Source organism: Egretta garzetta, unplaced genomic scaffold, assembly GCF_000687185.1.
Source record: "Egretta garzetta isolate BGI_Z169 unplaced genomic scaffold, ASM68718v1 scaffold79, whole genome shotgun sequence".
Taxonomy (NCBI): domain Eukaryota; kingdom Metazoa; phylum Chordata; class Aves; order Pelecaniformes; family Ardeidae; genus Egretta; species Egretta garzetta.
In genome coordinates, this window is record NW_009260791.1 from 5,030,860 (window position 1) to 5,053,018 (window position 22,159).

Below are 22,159 nucleotides of genomic sequence, written 5' to 3' on the forward strand. Positions count from 1 at the left end.
GTATTTCTTTCTTGGGAAGGCATTAAATTATTTGTAAGTAACTGTTATGACTAGTTATTTTTGTTATTCATTGCCAAAGTTACCAGAGTAGATTTATATGAAACAGTTACATGGGTTAATTTGACCTGTTTCTGGTCAAGTTTATTTTTGCTAAATAGTCTCTTCTAAAACTACATGTAAAGGAAAAATTCTTTCTGCCATTGTAGCTACTATATGTTTTGTCCCATGCACATAATGGAAAAGTTACTGCAGTATCAGAAGAAAAAAGTAGAATAGTTCTTCATTAGTAGCTGACAAAATACAGCTTTCGTATCTAAAACACTTTATTACTCTCTTGGTATATATAGTACTGCTTTCTTTTTGCCACTGATATTTCTTCTTCAAAAAACCCCCATGTTCCTCTAAAAGTCATAGAGGTAAATAAACTAAGAAGCATCGTGAATTCCAACAAAGTGAAACTCATTTAGATTAATTTTAAAATAATTTTTCATAATATTTCTCTATCCATGATTCCAGTTTGTTACTTGTGAAGTAAATATGAACTGTATGAAAAAATCTGTGATTAGATGGAGGCAAATCTATGTCTACTATGGAGAATGATTGGAACAAATTCTGTACTTTGGCTGTTCTCTATGTTACTACTTTATTGTATTCTTATATGGTTTTTGCAGTTAAATAATCATTATAGCAATACTATAATACTTAAAATATGACCCCTGCACTTGCAAAATTTATATCTTTGGCTTAAAATAATTAGATTTTTTGTTTTGAAATCTAATATTCAGTTCTTCAACAGCTCATATGATTTACTGTTAAAATAAGTGACAGAATTATACTCCCAATTTAGTTATTATCCTGTAAGTAACATAAGCAACTCAAAGAACTTGAGCCAAAAAGTGGAATAAATTATATTATCAAGGTCCATTTTGCAGTGAAAAGTTTTGTATGAAATCTAAGCATCAGTAGATAGTACTAACTAGTAGTAACACCTGAATAAATGTTTAAGTTAGCAAATCAAAATCTTTTTAAATTATAATGCAGTTATTTTTTATTATAAGCATGTGAACTGTTAAATAATGTATATTTATATAAAGCTTCAGACTATACATTTTTATCAACCTATGCTGGTAGGGGTAACTACAGCTAGGAGTCTCTGGAAGCATGGGAATTACTGAAAGTGCAAAAAAGCTATAAATGTTGGTTTCAGTTGTCCAAAGGCTGTACATTTATTTAAACATTGTTTTCAATTTAACATTGCACAGATAATTTAATTTGTTTTGTTGTTATGCCATGTAGCTCTCTCCTTTTCTTTATAGCATCTAAACACCTCAGTACCTGAGATTATTTGCTTTGGTACTGCATGAGTCCCAACCATGAAGGGATACGTTAGGAGCTTTATTCAAAATAGAGAGAACATATGATAAAATCCTAGTAAGACGTGAAGAGAAGGAAAATACAGCTAAGACTGCCACTTGTTGGCAAGCACTGCAACATGGTATAAGCCTGGTTCTCTGAGTCAGTGTTTTTCTTTCCCTCTGAACCTCGTGGTTGAAGAACTAGTCCGCAGCACTGTATAAAAGCAGCAAGAAATTCTGGAATTTACGCGTGAGGGTATAGTCTTTGTAAACCCAGTGGCAAAAATTTGGTGAGTCTAGTCTGCTCCAGATCACATTGCAGTTGTCCTACGTAGCTGGGATTTAACTGCTCGCTATCTACTTAAGTTTAGGTATGAAAATACTGGTTTCTTCCTTTTAGACTTTAAGATGATTAAAACAATTTCAGTATGAATTTGAAATCTTCCTCCAGCCCAGATCAGTAAATAAAAGGGGGAGGATTGCTAGGTAACAGACCTAGATGGTAAACAGGTTTTAAACATTTAATACCTGGATACAGTAGTGGCAGACATCCTCAAGACAACTTTGATGAGATGTTCAGCAAGCATGAACAAAAAATTTAGCAACTGATAGAGGGAGAGACAAAAAATATTTCCTTTCTTTTTTTTCAGAAAACACACACATCTGCTTGTTCTCCTATAGTTATTGTGTTAGAAAAGACTACTTAGAGGACTTCTGCAATAGGAAGGGGGCAGGAAAGCATCCAGTGGACTGAGGATTTTATAATACTAGGACTAAAATACAGGCTATTATAAAACCAACAAAGCCTGCAAGTTAGGCATTGGAAATGGATACATGTGTTTATGTAGAGTCATTACTCCACAATATGACATATTACTTGTTAAATGGTAAGTGGTTCGGAGAACTGATGAAAGGACTCAAGTACCTTCTGCATTGTGGGATTTCAGGCTGACCCTGTTGAGAGTTATTGATTAAGGATTGTTATAACCATAAAAAATGCTCTCTCTCATGCTATGAAAATAAGAATAATTTAGATTTATTCTTTTCACAGGTAGTTGTTGTAGTGCTGATTAGCATAGATAAGTTAAAAAATTTTCATGGGTTTAGACCATGCAGAGCTTTCAGTGAAGGCTCTGCCTTTTGAACTGACCCCAAACCCTCAAATTGCTTTACAGGATTTCTACTTTTTGAGATCCCACCCTTGTGTCTTCTGGGGTGAACAGGAAAGGAACTGATGTTCTCTTCTTAAACAATATCAGGACACTTTTGTATCAAACAAAGCAACTGCAAAGGTAGTGTTCAGTCAAAGGGGGCATAAAAGGCCGAGCCCGGTGGGCTGCTGCTATGAGCCAAACAGGGGATTGTGAGGTCCCCCATGGCATGGGAACTGGAGGTGGGAGCTGCGAGGAGGAGCCAAGAGAGCAGGCAGTAGATGCCAGGGGCACAGGGGAGGTCCTGGGTAGGAAGAGGTAACCCTGGGGGCCAAAGTGCCTCCCATGGCTCTGTGAGCAGTCCTGGGGTAGGAGTGCTCAATACCACAGCATTTTGGCCAGAAAGCCAAGAAGCATCAAAATGAGAGGAGAGGCAAGTTAGCCTGATGATCATTTTTAGAGTGATAAAGCTCCTGGTAAACACATTCCATGATGGTGTGTCCAGTGACTTCTGACGCTTGTTGTATGCTAGTAGAAAGTAGCAGGTCGTTCATCCCCATCCTGGAAAAGCCTCACTATCTACATGTCTGTTCGGCACATCTGTGAACACTGCCTGCGCATTCTTCTTTTCAGACTTGAAAATAATAAATTAGATGAGAAGTTAATGCTTCGATTATATTTATAGGCGAATTTATCTTTTTTGTTCTAGCAAAGCTAATAACATATAAGGCAGGCATCCAGCTTTCAAAAATGCATGAAATTCAGTGGTTTTATAATGCTTTTAGAAAGGAAAGCAGAGAAAGCCATTATGTATCCCCCAGTTGTGTTCATTACTCTAAACAATCATTAAAACCAGGCCAGGTTTTTTTTTGAAGTGAATGCTTTTACTCTTCTATATTATTAAGATTACTAGTACAGGCGGCTGCTGCTGCCACCGCCTCCAGAAAAACAAACAAACATTTTTTTAGCTCTTCCCTGAGCTTCTTATAACAAGTGCTGGTGATCAATTAGCTAGTTCATTAAAAAGTTACACATGATTTTATTGAGGCAAGCAATTCTGAATCAAAGAACCCAATTCGCAGATCTAGGTTGAAGCATATAATTGGTATGTATTTTAGGATCGCTGTTAAAGCTATAAAAAAGATTTACTAGGGAAGGAATGGATCCAAAAACCCTAAAGGAAGGAATATGTTATTTGTGTGACTCAGTGTTACAAACGGACTCATTTAATACTAAGGTCTTATCTACATTAAAACAAGAAACTGAAATAAACGTAAATCTCCTTTGATTTAACTTCTTTAGCGAGAAGTTGTCATTCATCTGACACACGCAAATTACATATGGTATTATTGCATTTCTTCTGCTATGATTTTCATTATTGCTATCAAAGGCGTGTTTTTATTAAATCATTTAAATTTTGTTGAGAAGTCGACACTGTGTAACTGTAAAAGAAAATTATATAACGTATGTTCATTGTGTTGTTGAGATCCATGGTGAGCCTGGGCTTAAAGCCCCAGTTCTACAAATGGTTGTGCATGCGCCACTTAGTGGGGAACCTTACACACGTGCTGGTAGGACGTGCTTGAGCATTTGCAGGGTGAAAGAGAGGGAAGGCGCATTGTTCGGAGGATGTTTTAGAAACAGTGGTGCTTTGTTCTGAGTTTACAAGCAGGCCAAATCTTGAAACTTGAGGAAAAGAGTTTTCATTAAGAAAGCTTTATTTTTTAAATACTTGGGAAAAGTTACTTACTGATGAGTTTTTGCACAATTTCTTTAAACAAAAGCAAGCCATTTTTGGTTGTGAACTGAGACGTATAAAAAGTCAAGTCTTAAATATATTCAAATGTGCATAGAATCTACTTTCTGTTATGATTTTGATTGCTTGATTGCCACAATGTAAAAGCTTCTGTAGCTGATATTACTGTTGGACTTTGTGTGATGGCATTGAGGCATTTTCAACTATTAGCCTTCCCAAGGGTTCTTTTCAGACAAAATGTTATGCATCAGCTCTTATTTGAGTGTAAGCCTATTGAATAGCATTCTCCTCTCTGCCAACTTGGCAGCAAGTTCTCAGGCTAATAAAAGAGGTTACCCCAGATAGAGATCCCAGATGTGCCTGAAATACTTTTATTAGGACTATGGAGGGGGCTCAGTGTTTCCTTCTAACTGTTTTCAAAAAAGGTGTGGGCTTGCCTTCATAATTACCCAAAGAATTGTATTACATCACTGGAAATTTTTTTCCTCAAAGTGCATAAAATGTTAGATGGGTTAGCACAGAACACAGCTTAGGAAATACTGATGTTCAAAACAACAAATGCCTTTTGCCACAATACGAACCTCAAGTTAACCCTACTGAATTCTGTTGAGAAAGAGGAGAACGCTGCTCTTTAATATTGAGTTAAAAATACCTTCATTTGCTACATATTAATGAGATTCAGTCTATTAATTAGAATAAGTAACAATAGGTGTTTCGCAGAACAGCAACATACCTGTGGCATATGACATACTTGCCTGTAACGTCAGTTATTCCTTGAAACTCTTGAACGCTGTTTGTTGTGTAGAATTATTATTGTACTTAGTGATAACACCAACTTAGTGATTGCCTGATATGGGGCTACTGTAGACTTGAATTGCTAACATCAGTATTCTATTTTTTTGAGTGTTATATAGTAATTAGCAGTTTAAAAAGAAAATGTTATTGCTAAAAATGTATTCCAAATTTCTCCATCCTATTTAGTTGAATGTGTTGGCTGCAGTTTTAAAACTGCAAGACATAGGGTAACCTAACTGAGATACTTAGTAAAATATTATAGTTTGTTAAACTTACTGTTGCTATCCATAAATCATAAATAATAAGATGTTTACAATCTTAAATCATAATCTTGATTTTCCTTTCAAGGCCACAAGTTTCCTGTTGAAATCTTTATTGTTGTCAAAGTGTGAATAGGGAAAGCAAGGTTCTAATTAAAATAATTCGTTGCTTGCTTTTATTGTTCATCTTATTATTAAACTATGAAAAATTAATGGTGCTCTAATTTCTGGTCATGTCTCTGCTTGATTTTTATTGTAGTTGTGTCAGATACAAAAAGAAGGAAACTGCACAGTGGATTCATTTCATAGTGAAACCCGTGATAGTGTTCCATTTCAGATTTTCAAAAACAGGGTTTGACTCAAAGACTGCCATTAGTTTCAATGGGCTTTGGATCAGGCACAGGGTTAACAGCTTATTTTTCAAACAACTAGAAAGAGGTGTAAATGTCAAAGGTGATAGCTATGCTGTGAGTTCCATAAACTACAAAAAAAGTTACTACTAAAGCTCTATTTTTCCTCAGTTTAACAGCTTCTATGAAAACAGTGTTAATAAGTATATCAGGAACAGTATATAATAATGAATCAGATACGTAAAAAAACCTTTAAAACTCCTTTTATATAATAATTGGAAAGTTAAAAGTGACTTAAAATCCCTAACTTCTCATGCTGTGATGTAAATTGTATTTTTTTTAGGTTCCAAATTCAAAGAGGGAAAACTGATCCGACCGGTTACAAGAGCCTGGGGGACTGTTTTAGGACTATTTTCCAGCGAGAAGGGTAAGAGTATATGTTTTTAAAATTGTCAATTCTATGTGACCTTTTTTAATCACCCATTTTTTCCAGACATTAGATCGTCTTTATATTCCACCCTTTTTTGCAATTGCCAGAATTTGGCAAACTTTTAGTCTTACATAACGAGCACAATTTGAGAAGTCTTAGGATTACTTACACTCACAATACCAAATTTTGCTATTAGGTTATGTTTAAAGACCAGAATGCACAGCTGCGTAGAGACACTGGAGCAAACTCTGCTTCCGTTCTGGGAGCAGGATGGCCACATCAGTGTAGTGCAGTATCTAGGCTCTGACATCTTCTTGTCCTGGCTTTCTGAACTAGCTCAGCCTGAGCCATTACCAGTTCAGTGAAGTACTTGTTTCCAAGCTCTGATGAACTGGCATTCCCAGTCAGCTGTGGTAGACAACGTTTCCAGGACGCGTCTGAGTAAAATTCTGCAGCTTTTCAGTTTGACAGAATATGGAAAAGGATTTATGGTCATTAGTCACCTGAATCATACTGGCTTCAGAAGGTACCACTGCTCCGAGCCTGAGTTCCTCTAAGTGATTTGGGCTCTGATCCAGAAAGGCATTTAAATACACGCTTAATTTTATGAGCAGTCCAGTTAAAGCCAGTGAATGTAATGGGACTGATCAGATGCTTAAAGTTAAGCCTGTTATCCACAGGAGCTCTTCGGGAACTAGCCTTTAATCAAGGTAACTAATTAGTAAATCCCAGTTTTCAGTAGCTGGCAGGCTTTTCATAAGAACTTTGTAAACACAATAGCAACCCATTTTTGAATCCATATGTTCATCAAAATGGAACTGTTCTTATACATAGCGGCATAGATGCCCTGTATGGAGGCAGCATAGGTGCAGCGGGGCACAGACTTGGTGTCCACAAGCAGTACTGGAAAAACAGAGGTGAGACGAGCAGTGAAAATGAAGAATTAGACCATTTTTATTTCTTGCAGTGAGGTTTAGGCAAGCTACGCTATGTAAGTGCATACATATAAAAATAGATGGTTTGAATTGCTAAAGTAGGGAGATGTAGAGATGTTTCATTAAGGTGGTGAGAGAGGAAGTTGTCACATTTGCCCTTATCTGTGGTAAATTCATTTTTGATGAAAGATTAATGCTGTCTATTATCACTAAAAGGCATTAAAAAGCTTAAAAGCTAAAAAGATTTCACAAAAATGGTAATTTGTGGCTGATAGGGTTTTCTAAGCTGAGTATATGTTAATTTTTATTGCTTCTCAAAAGAGAACTATGTTTTCTCAATAGGAGAATCTTAGTATTTACAATCGTGTCAATCTATTTCTAAATACAGAACTAGTTTCAATATTTAAGTCAGTGAGCATGAAAACTCTATTTATCTCATCCAGACTCACTGGTATTTTTGTTTTGTTGAACTAGTCACAAGATGTAAAATTAAGAATGGGTAGACATATCTGGAGAATAAGTCTAAACCAAGAGACAGCTTCCAAGTTTTAGGGTCTTATTTTATTACCTATATGATTATATTGTGTAACTGGATATTTGAGTGTACCATTCAAAATACCATTCCCTTACTATTTGGGGGAGGAGGGAGATGGAAACAAATACCCTGTGTTTCAATTGTTTTACATGTTGTGCTTTCCAGATGCTTCTCAGAGACATAGCTATGACTTATCCTATGGATTTGATTCCGTTGTTATTTTTCCTGGTGTTCAGACAGTGTGCTGCCTAGCAAGCATAAACTGTTTGACTGTGGAGAAACAAAGAAGGGTCTGAGCACAGTAGTCATCTGTGAATGAACTTCAGAAAGGAGAGGTGAAGATTGTTGGGTTGGGGTTTCTTTCTGTAGAATGCTTGTGCCTCAATACTGGAACCAAACCAGAATTTTTTTTTATGTTTATGTCAAGGCGTGACCCTGTAAGCAGGAAAAGAAGATGATAACATGAAATTATTGTAGATTGAAATCACAATTTAGCAGCGCATTGCAATACATTTCTGTCAGGCTAGAGCTAATACAGAGCTTTACTTGCCCATTGCAAAAGCAGTTAATACTGATCTAAACAAAAAGCAAATTCTATGAATACCTATTTTTCTCCGGGAAGTTAGACAGAGGCAGAAGGTCACATTTAAACAGTCTTCAGTAGGAAACACTCAGAAAAAAGGAGTTGAAGAATATCAGATACAATATAATCTTAAATTTTGGCTAAGAATAAAAAAAGTAATCAACTAATCCTGAAAAACCTGTTTGACTCCATGAGTCTTGCATTCCCATCTGCACAAGTTTTCCATTTTCTGAAGCGTGGTGATTACGACACTTGTGAGGGACGTGAGAGAGGTGACTCTGAAGTATTTTAGGTAGTGGAAACCTTGAATCCTGATAACCCCCTCCTCGGGTGACCACAGAAGTACACAGAAGAGAGCATCAAGAAAAGGCTTTACAATTGGATACCAAGCAAACAAAAACAATTTATAAGGAATTCAGATTCAGGTGTGGAAATCTGGGAAATCTGTGGCAATACGAAAATACCCCAGAAATACCCCTGTTGGTGTGTGGCATTTTTAGACGGATTTTCTGAAATACCTAATTCAGTGTACACGGACTATAAAGAGTCTAGGCATCTCTCCAGCGCTCAGAATTCCCTACTGGCATATGTGATTTTATGTTAAGTTGACTACAAAACAAACTAATTAAATAAAGGAATATAGTGGGAAAAGAAATGTTACTAATGGCCTGTTCCTGAAAATGTTTACATTTGGGAATAGTGCTTATGCTCATTTGTACTTCTATTTTCAATAGCAGCAACTACGGCGAGCCAGAATGTCAAAGCCCGGTTCAGACAAGACACTTCCTAATTGCCTTAATTTTTTGACCTTGTTATGTTGAGGTTGAGTATGCAGAATCAGCCTAGGAAGTACATATTTATTAGGAATACATATGCAAATGTTTCATTTGCTGCAATGCCACTTACTGAAAATTAACCTGTATTGTGTTACGGCAGTATCACAGTAGCGATCTGATGATTTCATAGAAAACTTCTTCATCAGAAATAATGGCAAGGATTTCTTTAACCATCCTCTGATTTTCTCCTCATTATAATGAAAAGGACAGAGGAAATATTTCCAGTCTAACCACTCATAGAACACTGTCCTTTTCAAAGAATCTGAATACTCCATTATCTTCATAAAATACTAGAAATTTCTTAACCAAAACCAACACAGAAAAAAAAGCCCTACAAAAGCTCCCTTCCCCCAAACTTTGAGAAGCTCTTCAGATGGAAATAAATTTTCTCCACAGGGAATTAAATTCCTCAAAGAAGGATCCATCCCTTGAACTCTTTTCTTGTCTTACAAGAAAATGGGAGCCACAAAACATAAAATTTAATTGAGACTCGCTAAAGGAAGGCTCAGTCAAGCAGAGCATTAAAGGTCACATAACTTGCTTTCTATTAAAGGGAGGCAAGAGTATTCACTTCAGGGCTGTTGCGAACTTGTGTTGGGAGCATCCCGTCACTGCCAATTGCACGGGGGCAGCAGCGGTGCGAATCCTCTCAGGTGGTGAGCAACCTCTGCTTGGCTGGGTTCACTAGGAGCCGTGCGTCCCAGCTTCTCTGGTTTCGCTTATGAGATGATACGTGAATTGACAGATCTTTGACAGCAGAGGTAAACCCACCAGGAGCATATCTGTTTATTGAGGAGCGACAGCTTTATAGCCAACATAAAAATAATCTGATGTTTATTGGGGAAAATGTTTGGATACAGGATTAACTGAAACCATTAATAGAGAAAACTTTTCATTCTTTTTAGATCCTACAAATAAGAGGTTACATTATGTTAAATGACCGATTTTTTGGATCATCTTTAATGTATTTGTATTCACTCACTTTTTCTTTGATAATGACTTGGGTTTGAATATGAAATGTAAGAATAAACCAACGGTCTAGCTGAATGTATGTATATGTTGCATTTATATTAAAGACACATGGTGTTGTGTCTCATATTAAGAATGGAAAATTATGCCCATCTGCACTGTCTTAATGTGGAGTTACAGCATTAAAATGATGGATGCTGTTATTTCAAGTCTGTAAACAACTTTGTTCTTATAAACTCGGATTTTCATGGGCTCATAATTTTAACAGTAAATGTTCTGGGTTACAGTTGGCTTTTTTGGTAGGCACTCGGACAAGAAACCTGTTACTTTCTCATTCGTTAATTAACTTGCCTGAAATAGAAAGGGTTTCCAGTTTTATAACACTTGAGTAAGTTACAGTTTAAAGTGCTGTTAGCCCTTCTTAGAACTGGATGGTCCTGGGAAAGTGCAAAACACAGTTGTCATTGATAATTTGAGACTTCATTACTTCTACTGAGTTATTTGATTATTTATGTTTAATTTGGTTTGGGAAGGAGCAATTACCTCCATGTTTACACAGCCCAATAGCTTTATAACTATTCCTGTCTTGTTCTCAGCACCACCTTACCACTCTCTTGTACCTATAATTGTCTGTATGACCACACACCTTTTTTTTTTTTTAATAAGCAACACCCTGACTCATGCATTAGTGGGATTAGGTTATAAAGCTGCACAAAACTTGTCAGCTATGGGTGGAGTAGGTGGGAGAACAGCCAAGACTGAGCAGGAGCTGGATGAGTATGGAGTTGTCAGCAAACGTGTAGAAACTGGAGGGTTCCTGGTTTACGTGATATCGGCAATCGTTCATCAATTAAGGAATTTGCTAGCACTCTCCTTTGTCCTGCCTCTATCCATCGGCTCTCTGTCTTGGTGTTAAATGACAACTCTTGAGGCCTGGCTCTCCCAGCTGGCTGCAGATGATACTCTGCTGCTTCTAATTGCCAACAGGTCAGGGAAGGAGACTTGCAGGATTGCCAGCTCTGCAGGCAAGCACCGGCCTCTGGCACTCACCAGCAATCATCACCGCCCGTTCCTGGGGCCCAGCTGGATGTGTGCTCTTCCAGCTGGGCTGAGGAGACCTATCAAAAGACTGCCAAGTAAGTGTTATACAAGATACAAATACTTGGCTACCCTGTGCATGAATCCTTCAATGAAACTGCCGACCTGGGAAGTGTGACATGGTCAGTCATGCCAAAAATCCCTTTTCCCAGTGAGCAGTTATGAAGCGGAGATTCACTTCCACTTACTGGAGGCATAAACTCCTGTGGTATCAAAAGACCAGACTTTAGGCTCTGCTTTAAGTGCTCTGAGGCAAGTAGAAGTGGTAAATTAAGGTGTTATTTCCCCCCACAGCTATCTGCCCCACGCTTTGGTTTCTTGTTAGCACTTCATACCAGTAAGAGCAGAAGTGAACTTGGACCCAGGCTTGCTTGCTACCTTCAAGAATCTTGTTTCTTAGTAGAGACCCACCTGCACTGCCAGTTTCAGAGACTGCGATCTTGCAAACTGAAGTGTGGGCACCTTTTTGCTTCTGCCCCCAGTAAGGGACAGTAATTTCCACCCAAACACTGAGGAAGGTCTGCTAGCACTTGTACTTCAGAAATATCTATACCCGGATCCATTTCTTTTCGAGTTGTACCAGCCTGCCTCACACTTATGAATTCATAATACTTGTATAAGCCTTGCTAAAATAAGACTGAAGATGCAAAAAAGGGCACTATGATACCAAAATGTCTATGTATATCTATCCTGATACCAAAATGTCTATGTGTATCTATCCTGATACCAAAATGTCTATGTGCATCTATCCTGATGCATCCCCATAGACCATAACATATTGCTAATTTTTTTCTCTTTATCCCACACATTGTAGAATTATTCTGTGGGTCACATTATGCTACATTGGCATCTTTCTGCCATACTGTTGCATCTATTGTAGACTTCACTAAAAACCTGGATTTAGAGTAACAGAAATAATTATCACAGTCCTGTGTGAAATAATATCATATGAAACCTAAAGTCTCAATTAAGCTTTATAACACCTTGCTGAATTGAGGACTGTAACCAAAATTGTGAAGGACAGTGTATTACCTTAAACTGTGAACCTGTGTGAAATCTGTTGGCTTTTGTGGATAAAAATTAAAGTCTTAGAGCTGAATTTGTGAACCCTCATGCTTGCTTTACATATCTTTAAAGAAGAAATGCTCCGTGTTAGAAGAGCTAGTATTCCCATATTTTCAGGGAGCACAAGCTTGCAAAGTTTAGGTAGGGGTGTGGCAAGTTCTTTTAGTATGTAATTAAAATTACCAACTGTTTATCTATCCATTTACTTTTGGAAGTGAGTGATGCCTTTTGCTTTGCCATTTTTTCTGTTGGTTGAGACTTGGCTCTTACAGTCCCTCTGCAGGCAAACTATGACACTCCTCTGCAACCGCACTCGCAGTTCGGAACTCAGGATCCACGTGACCCTGTGGGAAATGGGGCTCACAGATCTGCAGTGAAAGGGAAAAAGATGCCTTCGTATAGACTTTAGCCTCTAGGTGCCCCATGATAAAACCATTTCAGAAATTATTCTGGGTAATTAGCAAGAGTTCTCTCTTCATAATCCGTGACAGATATACGCAGAGTAATAGATCTGCTTTCCCTCTCAGTGTTCTTGGTGCCACTTACTCTCACTTTGCACCATTTCTGACTCTGCGTAGACCTATGTGCAATACCTGATCTTTCTCTTTTCAGTTCAATTCGGTTGTCTGTAGTTTGTTTGGACTTGTTTCTTAAAACTGTCATTTGTGTTCTTACTTTACATGGGTGTTGAGCCATAAAATTTAAATTATGTACAGCTTTGAGTAAAATCATCATTAAGACTGCTTTCAAGATTAGAGAAGAGGAAGGCAGAAAATTTGACTGACAGAATTTGGCTGATAAATTCCTTTAGAATTGTGATTTCTATTATGCTCACAAGGTTTTAGATCAAATATGGCCACAAAGGAGACATCTTTTGTGTATCTATATGAAGGCAATGTGCATTCTGCTTTCTTTTGTAAATTAACATACACATTTGATAATTGAGTTTTGTCTCATTTCCCAAAAAGACAGCAAAAATCTCAGGAAATTCTGGTGCCTCCTTAGGTTTTAAAACCTGTGTACATACGTGTACACATGCCTAGTTATAAAATATTCATGCGTTTTCAATTTCTAAGTAGATAAAAATTAACCATAGTCAAGTGACATTTGGCCAACAATCCTCAGTGACTGGATGCTTTTGCAACACCAGTCAGTCATGAAATAGAGATGATACTTCTTGTTTCAACGTATAGGACTCAGAACACTTCACAGAAGAAGGAATCATCAGTTATCTCAACTGTGCAGAGAGGGATACTGAGGTATAAAGTGCCAGGGAGCCAAGTAGATCTGGACTGGAGCACATACAGAGGTGGTTCTCATGGAGCAGCCTGATACCCTGCAGTTTGCTTGCCTCTGGTGCATGTTAATACCAGAGCTCTGAGGAACATGTGTGATGGACATAAAATTGCATTCCTTGATAAGGGCTCCTAATTCAGAAGACTTATTTGGCAATCCATTTTATGAAGTAGTTTGTCCAAGGGCATGCATGGAGCTAGTGGCAGTTTTAGGCCTGAAGCTGGATATCCTGAATGCAAAGCTACCAGTGGACTGCGCTGTCTCCGGATAGTCAGCAGTATTTACAGTGATGTTACTGTCATGAGGTTTTCATCATCCCCTTCAAGCAGGAATTCTCTGTTCCTGACTGGAGGTTCCCTACCCCCCTCTTCATATGTTAACACTTGAAAATATAAGAAATGGCTCTGGAATGTGAAAAACTTCTATTCCCAGTTTTATGTGAGTAGCTCTCTGAAATACAATGAGATTGCACCGGTGAAACTAAGGGCAGCACTTGGCTACCCACGTTTTTATTACTTATGGGTAGGCATTTTACTTGCAAAATTTGATCTGGTATATGTGGCAACACAGTAAACAAGCACACTCTTTTAGAGAATCACTTCTGAGAATCATGTGCTTTAAAGATGAAACACGTGCTTCTTTATTTCCCATGGGAACAGAACACAATAAAATCATGTAAATCTTATAAGCACCTTAGAAGTAAACAGGCCAGATCTTAACTGGCAATAGTCATTATCATTTGCTAAGGCCACTGCAGGTACACCCATTTACTTTGGGTAGGTGTCAGTTCTGTATTTTTTAAAGGTCTAATCTGTATTTTTTTTAAGTTTCAAATATTTTCATAATAAGATTGTTTTAATCCTAAAGTTATGATTTTTTTAGTGTCTCTATTTTCTACTAATATAAAGTAAATAGAACTCATTATAATATTAGTATTTATAGCAATAGCTCCTACAGGCCTCAGTTTGGAATTGGATGACTGCATTGTAAAATGCTTATACTTACGGTAGTAAGAAGATACCTGCAAGAACTGTTTCTAATCCATTTTTATCTACTCTAGTTAGCAAAGGATCAACAGAACTTAAATTTTTAGTCCTTATGATTTTAACATTCAGGAATATTTATCATTTTACCACATTCAGTTCCTGTTGGTTCCAAACATCTTGTTTAAATAGATCAATGTAATGATTATGCTTCTAAAAAACCTCCTTTTAGCCTAGTGTATGGAAAATACCATACTATGCTGTATCATCAGATTCTGAATGTGTTTATGTTCTCTGAATGTGAAGAACATATTGAGGCAGCCATGAGGAGAAGGACTTGGGGGTGTTGGGTTGATGAGAAGCTCGTTGTGATCTGACAATGTGTGCTTGTGGCCCAGAAAGCTAGCCATATCCTGGGCTGCATCAAAAGAAGCGTGACCAGCAGGTTGAGGGAGGTGTTTCTTCCCCTCTGCTCCACTCTTGTGAGACCCCACCTGTAGTACTGTGTTTAACTCTGGGGCCCCCAACATAAGAAGGACATGGACCTGTTGGAGCATGTCCAGAGGTTGTGATCTGACAATGCGTGCTTGCGGCCCAGAAAGCTAGCCATATCCTGGGCTGCATCAAAAGAAGCGTGACCAGCAGGTTGAGGGAGGTGTTTCTTCCCCTCTGCTCCACTCTTGTGAGACCCCACCTGTAGTACTGTGTTTAGCTCTGGGGCCCCCAACATAAGAAGGACATGGACCTGTTGGAGCATGTCCAGAGGAGGGCCACAAAGATGATCAGAGGGCTGGAGCACCTCTCCTGTGAAGACAGGTGGAGAGACTTGGGGTTGTTCAGCCTGGAAAAGAGCAGGCTCTGGAGAGACCTTGTAGCAGCCTTCCAGTACCTGAAGGGGGCCTACAAGAAAGCTGGAGGGACTTTTTACAAGGGCATGTGGTGATAGGACAAGGAGTAATGGCTTTGAAGAGAAAGAGGGTAGATCTAGATTAGATATAAGGAAGAAATTGTTCACTATGAGGGTGGTGAAGCATGGGAACAGGTTGCCCAGGGAAGTTGTGGGTGCCTTGTCCCTGGAAGTGTTGAAGGACAGGTTGGATGGGGTTTCGAGCAAGGAAGCGGAAGGTGTCCCTACCCATGGCAGGAACTAGAGGATCTTTGAGGTCCCTTCCAACCCAAACCATTCTATGATTCTATGATTTGCTGAATTTGGTTGCCCAGGATAATGGCCACAAATTTCTCCCAGTTCAGTAATCGGTTCAGTATGAGGGGCTGCAGTATTTCACAGCGGTGACAACAGTGTTCCCCGGTGCTCCAAACTGAGGTTTCGCACCTGGGACCCTGATGGGGATGTTTCTGCCTGGCACCATCAGCGATGTGGTGCTGCAGCTGAGCCCTGAAACCTCCCATGCCTTCAGGTGCAGTCCCCGCTGCATGGAGTGGAGGGGTGCTCTGCAGGCAGCTGAGCTGCTGAGCCGAGAGCCATCTAGAGTTAGAAAGCTGGGAAGAGCTCGCACACAGCGTGCTGAGCATGTTGCCCTTCTCCAGGGCTTCCTTGGCTCACCCAGGGCTGTACAAAAAATTTCAGCTAGCGAGAAGCTTTCCGGTCAGGAGCCAAGACCCCTCTGAGATTAGTCACAGCCAGGGCTACATAACCTCCGAGCAAGGATTTCATGAATTACTGTTAGGGCTAAATTTAGCTTAAGTCATACTTTTGGATCATGCTGCTTTTTGGGGATCTGTCCCTACACAACTTGCTTGTTTTGAAATAGTTTATATATAGTGCAATCGGAGTCTCTGGAATTGAAACCTGTATGTAAAAGGTGAGAAACTGATTCTAGCCCTCATGGAGCGGTGGGGGATCTCTCAAATCTGAGCCAGTGCAAGGCTGTCATGCCCAGCTGCAGGCAGATAAAAGGATCTGAAATCTATCTGAAACCTCTTTCTTATCAAAGGTAATAGCTCTGAAATCTGATGATGACATTGTCAATAGTCAGCTGTCAGAATTAACTATTTATCTGTTATGTAAATCTAGCCATTAACATTTAATATTTCATAAACACAATAGTGGATGCATCACGAGATGCAAAATTAATTGCACTTATGTGTTGTGTTTCTTTAAAAGGCAAATTATTATTTACTTCTCTGTAATTTGGGCTTCTTGTAGCCATTAATTGTTAACCTGTTCTTCAGAAGAAAAATTCCACTGTGTCAAGGGAAAAAACAGTGACCTGAGAACAGATAAATCACTTTTATGTCCTTAGAACAGCTGACTTTACACTTTTATTACATTGCTTGAAAAAGCATCTTTTCATCTGGAAGGAATCAGTTTAAAATGTGATTGTCAACACAACGAAACCAGCTTTCTGTTTAAAATGGCTGCTCGTGAAGCTTAGAACTACAGTTTTGCCAGGATTTTCTTTACAGACATCAGTTACTAGAACCAAGAGATTTTAGATGGGATGTTCACAGGAAATACCTGGCAGACAGCGTAAAATGCAAAGTAAAGCATTTTTAAGTTGTAGGAAGCATGCATGTGAAAATGAGCACCAGGGGTTTAGGTCAAAAGCTTTCTTTTTAAAATAGAGGTTTCTAAGTTGTAGTCTGAAGCGGGCAAGAGGAAAAATCCTCATTAATTTTTTCATGTCTTGACCTAACTAATCAGACAACATACATTTAGCATATTTCTTAGACTGTATTTCATACTTGTTTGTAATGACGCTATTATATATCTCTCTAATCTGCACGCCTTTACCTCATCTAATTTCATTTTCTTCACTGGTTACATCTGAAAACAGAGCTTTGTCTCTTTTATGCCAATCCTTTTAATTACTCTAGTCCTCAGTTGTTTGTTTATGCATAATTCCGCTCAGTTTGAACCCCTAGAATTTTTAAATCTCAAAAATGCAGATGAAGATCCTATGCAGAATAAAGTCTTGCATGAAGTGATAAAACATTTTCACCCCAGAAATAATTGAGCTTTACATTGTATACATTTGCTCATTATTTTAACTGTAAATTACGAAGATGTAGTAAGACTATGTCTACATATTAAGAATAGGTAGCATTTTTTTGATACTCATAATTTTCTTGTTTTCAGGGTAGGTTAATTATATGTTGCTTATAATAGTTTTACTCACAACTTTGTAATATGGCACACTGAAAATATAGATATCCTCAATTTTTTTTTCCCAAGAAATTCTTTTTTAATGTTGGGAGACGAATAACATTATATGAGAAACTTCTAAAATACATCGTTGTTAGAGAGACGTTGTTCCCTGGCAGGCTGCATTGTGTTGAATCGTAGAGCTGCCCTAGCAGCAGAAACTGCTAGGTGTGCTGATCGTTCCTCTCCAACACCATTCCCGACCCCTCTTCTCTTTCCGAAGTTCTTTACTCAAGTTGCAGTCTTCCTGTATATCATGCTTCACATTCTGAAAGAAATTTCGTAAGCTAGATGTTGAGAATATCTGTGCTTGACCATGGAGGAAAAACTATTCATCTAAAGCAATGCACAACTCAAAATAAAAAGGCAATATAAATATTTGTCAGTTATGTAGATTTTCCATGGAATGCATCGTAAAGAAAACAAGGCAAAATGAGGAATTAGCATTGAGTATGGAAATATTTTAGAAGGGTGTATTTCTGTATAATGCTAACTCATATTTCAGGGCATGTTGCATTCCATATGATTCTGAGAATCAAACTGCGAAAAATAGTTTATCTTGCCTGTTGTGCTATTTGCCTCTTTAAAGAAAATAAAATTCTAAATACATGAGGTTGCTTTTTTAGTTTTCTTGTTCTTTGCTTATGCAACTTTACTTACAGCCTGCTGTGGTTCTTTATCCTATAACTAACAATACTAACTTCAATGCAATAAAAATAATTTTATTTAATTACAAAAAATGTCTACATCAAGTCTAGCATGTGTATAACATGCTGCACCTCCTTACAGGAACACATGCATATAAGCACAGATAAACTTTACCATTGCATTCTGTCTATGCAGCGTAGGAAGCTGCTTTCACAGTAAGCCAGCAGGTACTTCATGGCAAATTTCTGAAGCTTTTGTGCAGCATACAGGGCAGTAATTCTAACAGAAGCATTGGCTCCAGTTATGAATACAGGATCAATTCCCCTGCTTTCTTTTTTAATTATTATTTTTACAGCTTTCCTTCAGTGTTTGTGTATTTTTGCTTATTTTGGCTTTGCCTGAACTTGCATATACACTGTTTTGTGGCTATCATGCACTGGGTGTCTCATGTACAGAATGATTTTTTAGGGTTTATTTTAATCTGATAAATGGAATTTTCCATAATAAGTAAACACCTCTGCATCATAGGAATTTGGTAGCCAAACCCAATACATCTATTCACTGTTTGTAGAAATTGAACTCCATGGCAGGGACAAATACTTCTACACTCCTGCTGCCTCCTAATCTAGGTAGGGGCTCAAATTACTTACTGTTAAAACATTTCTTAATAAAACTCATTTTTTTCATTATTTGAACTCCACATAAAATAATTTTATATCCTGACTTAACAAAAGTCAAGTTTTGATCAATGTACCTTCTTTTATTTGCAAAACCCCATTTTATAATGAATTAAATGCTCCACTTACATCTTAAAATAAAAATATAAATTCAAACTCTTTTCTGTGTAAAATACTTTATAATATCAAAAAATGGTTATAGGTGTTATAAGAGCTCAATTTTTTACACTTTTATTTGGAAATATCATCTATCTCTGGTATGAATTACCATTTAGTATATAGGTAATATTATTTTGATTGCTACCGTGATTTAAAAGAACCCATTTTGTGGATAAAAGTAAAGTAGTAACTAAGCATTTGAGCAGTTGTTTTAATATATTCTCACATAACATGCCTCTACCTTTGAAAACACCAAATAGTATACTTGCATAATATTCAGGTTTTCATATGTTTATTGGGTCACAACATATTAAAGTAGTTATTCTCAATTTTTCATCTTTTCTTAATAAATGGGTAACAATTAAAATGTCAAAACTAATTTAGGTTTTCTTTAAGAAGTATGTAAAAGGCAACCCAAAACTTTCAGTTACATTTTAAAAAATCCTGTGCAAGTGAAATATATTATCACAATTTTGCAAAAAATAAAATGTTTGTCTCCATCAGTATTTTGACAGCTCATGTAAATAATTGCAAGTAACTAATAATTTTTCAAAGCTGTAACATTACAAGAAAAATAACAGCATGTTCTTGTACAAATAGCAATTTTCATAGGCTTTCTCCAAAATTTTATAATAGTAATTTTATCTAGTGTTACATAAAGCAAAAAGGGAAAAGGCAATTTAATGTATTCCTGAGAACAATTTTAGTGGTGTAAAAGGTGAAAAATTGACTAGTGAGCAGTTCAATACAGGGAGAGTTAGCTGCCATTGCAAAATGCCAGGAAGCGGGGGCAAGAAAGTTTTTCTCAGCATCCTGTTTGGGAAAATGCAGTTTTAGAAGTAGGGCTTTCTAAGTTACCGTGAGAGAATGCTTGGAATTTTGTCTTTCTACCAAAAAGGATTGTTTTTCCCTTGATTGTCATCAGTTTGCTAGGTTGTCCTGCTATTTAAGCTATTAAAGACTGGTGTGCTGCTTGGTCTCAGGTGATCCATAAAAAGGAATGAAGCCTTGGGAAGGTAAACCATCACCAGACTGGCTCGGTGTATCAGCCTTCCATGACGGAAGCTCTTTGTTGAGAATTGTTGGCAATCGCAGCAGTTTCCAACCGAAGATAAGAGCCAGCGTTCTCGGATAATGCCCTCGATCACACACCTGATGACAGACTCCTGCATGCAAGTTTTTTCAGGTGCTATGTTTGCTCAGTAATCCTTCAGTGCCAATCTTTTCTAAATGGTGAGCAGGTCCCGTCAGTAATGGACATCAGCCATTAAGCTTTTAATATTTGTCATATATCAGGTTACGGCTTTGTTACTGCAGTGTGATGAATGGATGCTGTTATGCTCAGAAAAAATAAAGAAGTGCTATAAATTTAGCAGTCAGTACTAAATGAGTTGCTGCTTTAGGGCCTGATTTGCATCCTTCCGAAGGCAATGGAAAGTGTTCTGTTGGCTAAAGCCTTTATATCAGGCCTTTAATTTTCTTTCTCTTTTAAGGAACAGAACCCAGGGCTGTCGTTAAAATACAATTCCCTGTTTCTCGCTATATGCAAGTTTAAAACCTAAATAGTATTTTTAACAGAACTCTTACTTTATGTCATAATGTTTATTTTCTGCGTAAATGTTTTGATTAAACATAGAGGCATACAGAGAGTTGATCACAGAACCTGACAGGTCACTCATGAAATAATCAGAAATGGGACTGGGGTGTTCAAAAATTCGTACAGTATTTCTTAAAGCTGTTGTTTGGTGGTTTTTTTCATGATCTCTATACAGATTTTGAAGTCTGCGCTCTGATTTTATGCTTTACTTACTTGTTGGCATTATTCTGAAAGTTACTCTGAATGAAGATGGAATTAAAGAATTATTGAGGACATTAGAATCTCTCCATGGCCAAAGCCTGTATTGCGCTTCACGCTGTTTGCAAATTTTCTCAGAACTTCAGATAGTGCCCAAAGAATTTGTAATTCATTAAAATCCTTTCTGGTAACATAAAGATAATTAATTTCTTTTTTATATTCCTGGATATAAGTAAACCTAGTACATATGAAAAATATATACCTGTTTTAAGGTATAAGCCATACAAGTGTTAGCCTTTGTGTGTTACTAGCCTTGTCTGCACAACAGTTTAAGCCAAGTAGGGGTTACTAAAATGTTAATTCTAGACACATCCATAAGAATTCTATATAACTGTTTACTTACTAGTTAGTATATTTGCTATAGCAACTCCAATTTCAAATGACATAATAGATAACCTGCTTCTGGGAGACAGGCTATCATCTTACCATAATATAGACGGTAATATGTGCCGCTTAAATGAATATGCTTATTGTTAAATGATAATTAATCCCGTCAAGTTCAACCTGCAGTTGCTAAACCTTCGTTTTCATACTCAAGCTAGTGGTAGTATTGCATAAATATTTACTCCTTCCCATTGTTTTTTCAATGTTAGTGCTCTCCTTTGTGCTACCAGTGAGATGACCTAAATCAGATATAAAAAGCAAAATTAGTATACATGTTGCAAAAAAAAATAAGAAGAGAAGGGTCAGTCAGGAGGAATGCACTGAAACTTGTATAGATTGGTGTGTTAATGCTGAGAGACCTCCTATATGAAATGCATTCTTGGCAGATGTTTGGCATAGAAAGGGACTGGGGAACTGTAGTAGTTAGAGAAGCAAAAAGAGAAGAAAAGAGTTGCATACCAGAAGCTGACACTAAGACAGGAGGGGAAGAATAAAAAAAAATCCAAAATTAGGTGAGAAAGGGTACAACACACAACAGTCTAAAAACTGGAACGTGTTCTGTTTGGTTTATGTAAGCAATAGTATTTGGTTTTCTGTAGAGGAAAAGAGCAAATTTGAATGCAAACTATTCAAAGTGTGCAGATCCTGATTCTTATTGCTTAGATTACACAAATGCTTTTAAACTATTTTTCAAAAAAAGAAATCCAGGATCTTTGACCAGTACAAGCTGCTGCTGCTTATCTACTCCTTAGGACCTTCCTTGATTCCTTCTGTGCCAGGCAAGTCATTTCATTCAAAATGAAGCTCATACTGCCTTCCAGAGCGTAACACGTAAATTTGCTTCTGTCCTGCTGTGTGATCATTATAGTCTAC

General features: G+C 37.5%; 1 protein-coding gene across 1 annotated transcript in view; it reads left to right on the forward strand.

Annotated features, from left to right (window-relative positions):
• SLC25A21 (solute carrier family 25 member 21) overlaps positions 1-22,159 on the forward strand; it is a 114,094-nt gene that overhangs the window by 38,015 nt on the left and 53,920 nt on the right. The window contains exon 2 of the mRNA XM_009646683.2: positions 6,011-6,094. Within this exon, the coding sequence (XP_009644978.1) occupies positions 6,011-6,094 (84 nt within the window). The remainder of the gene's footprint in view (positions 1-6,010; positions 6,095-22,159) is intronic.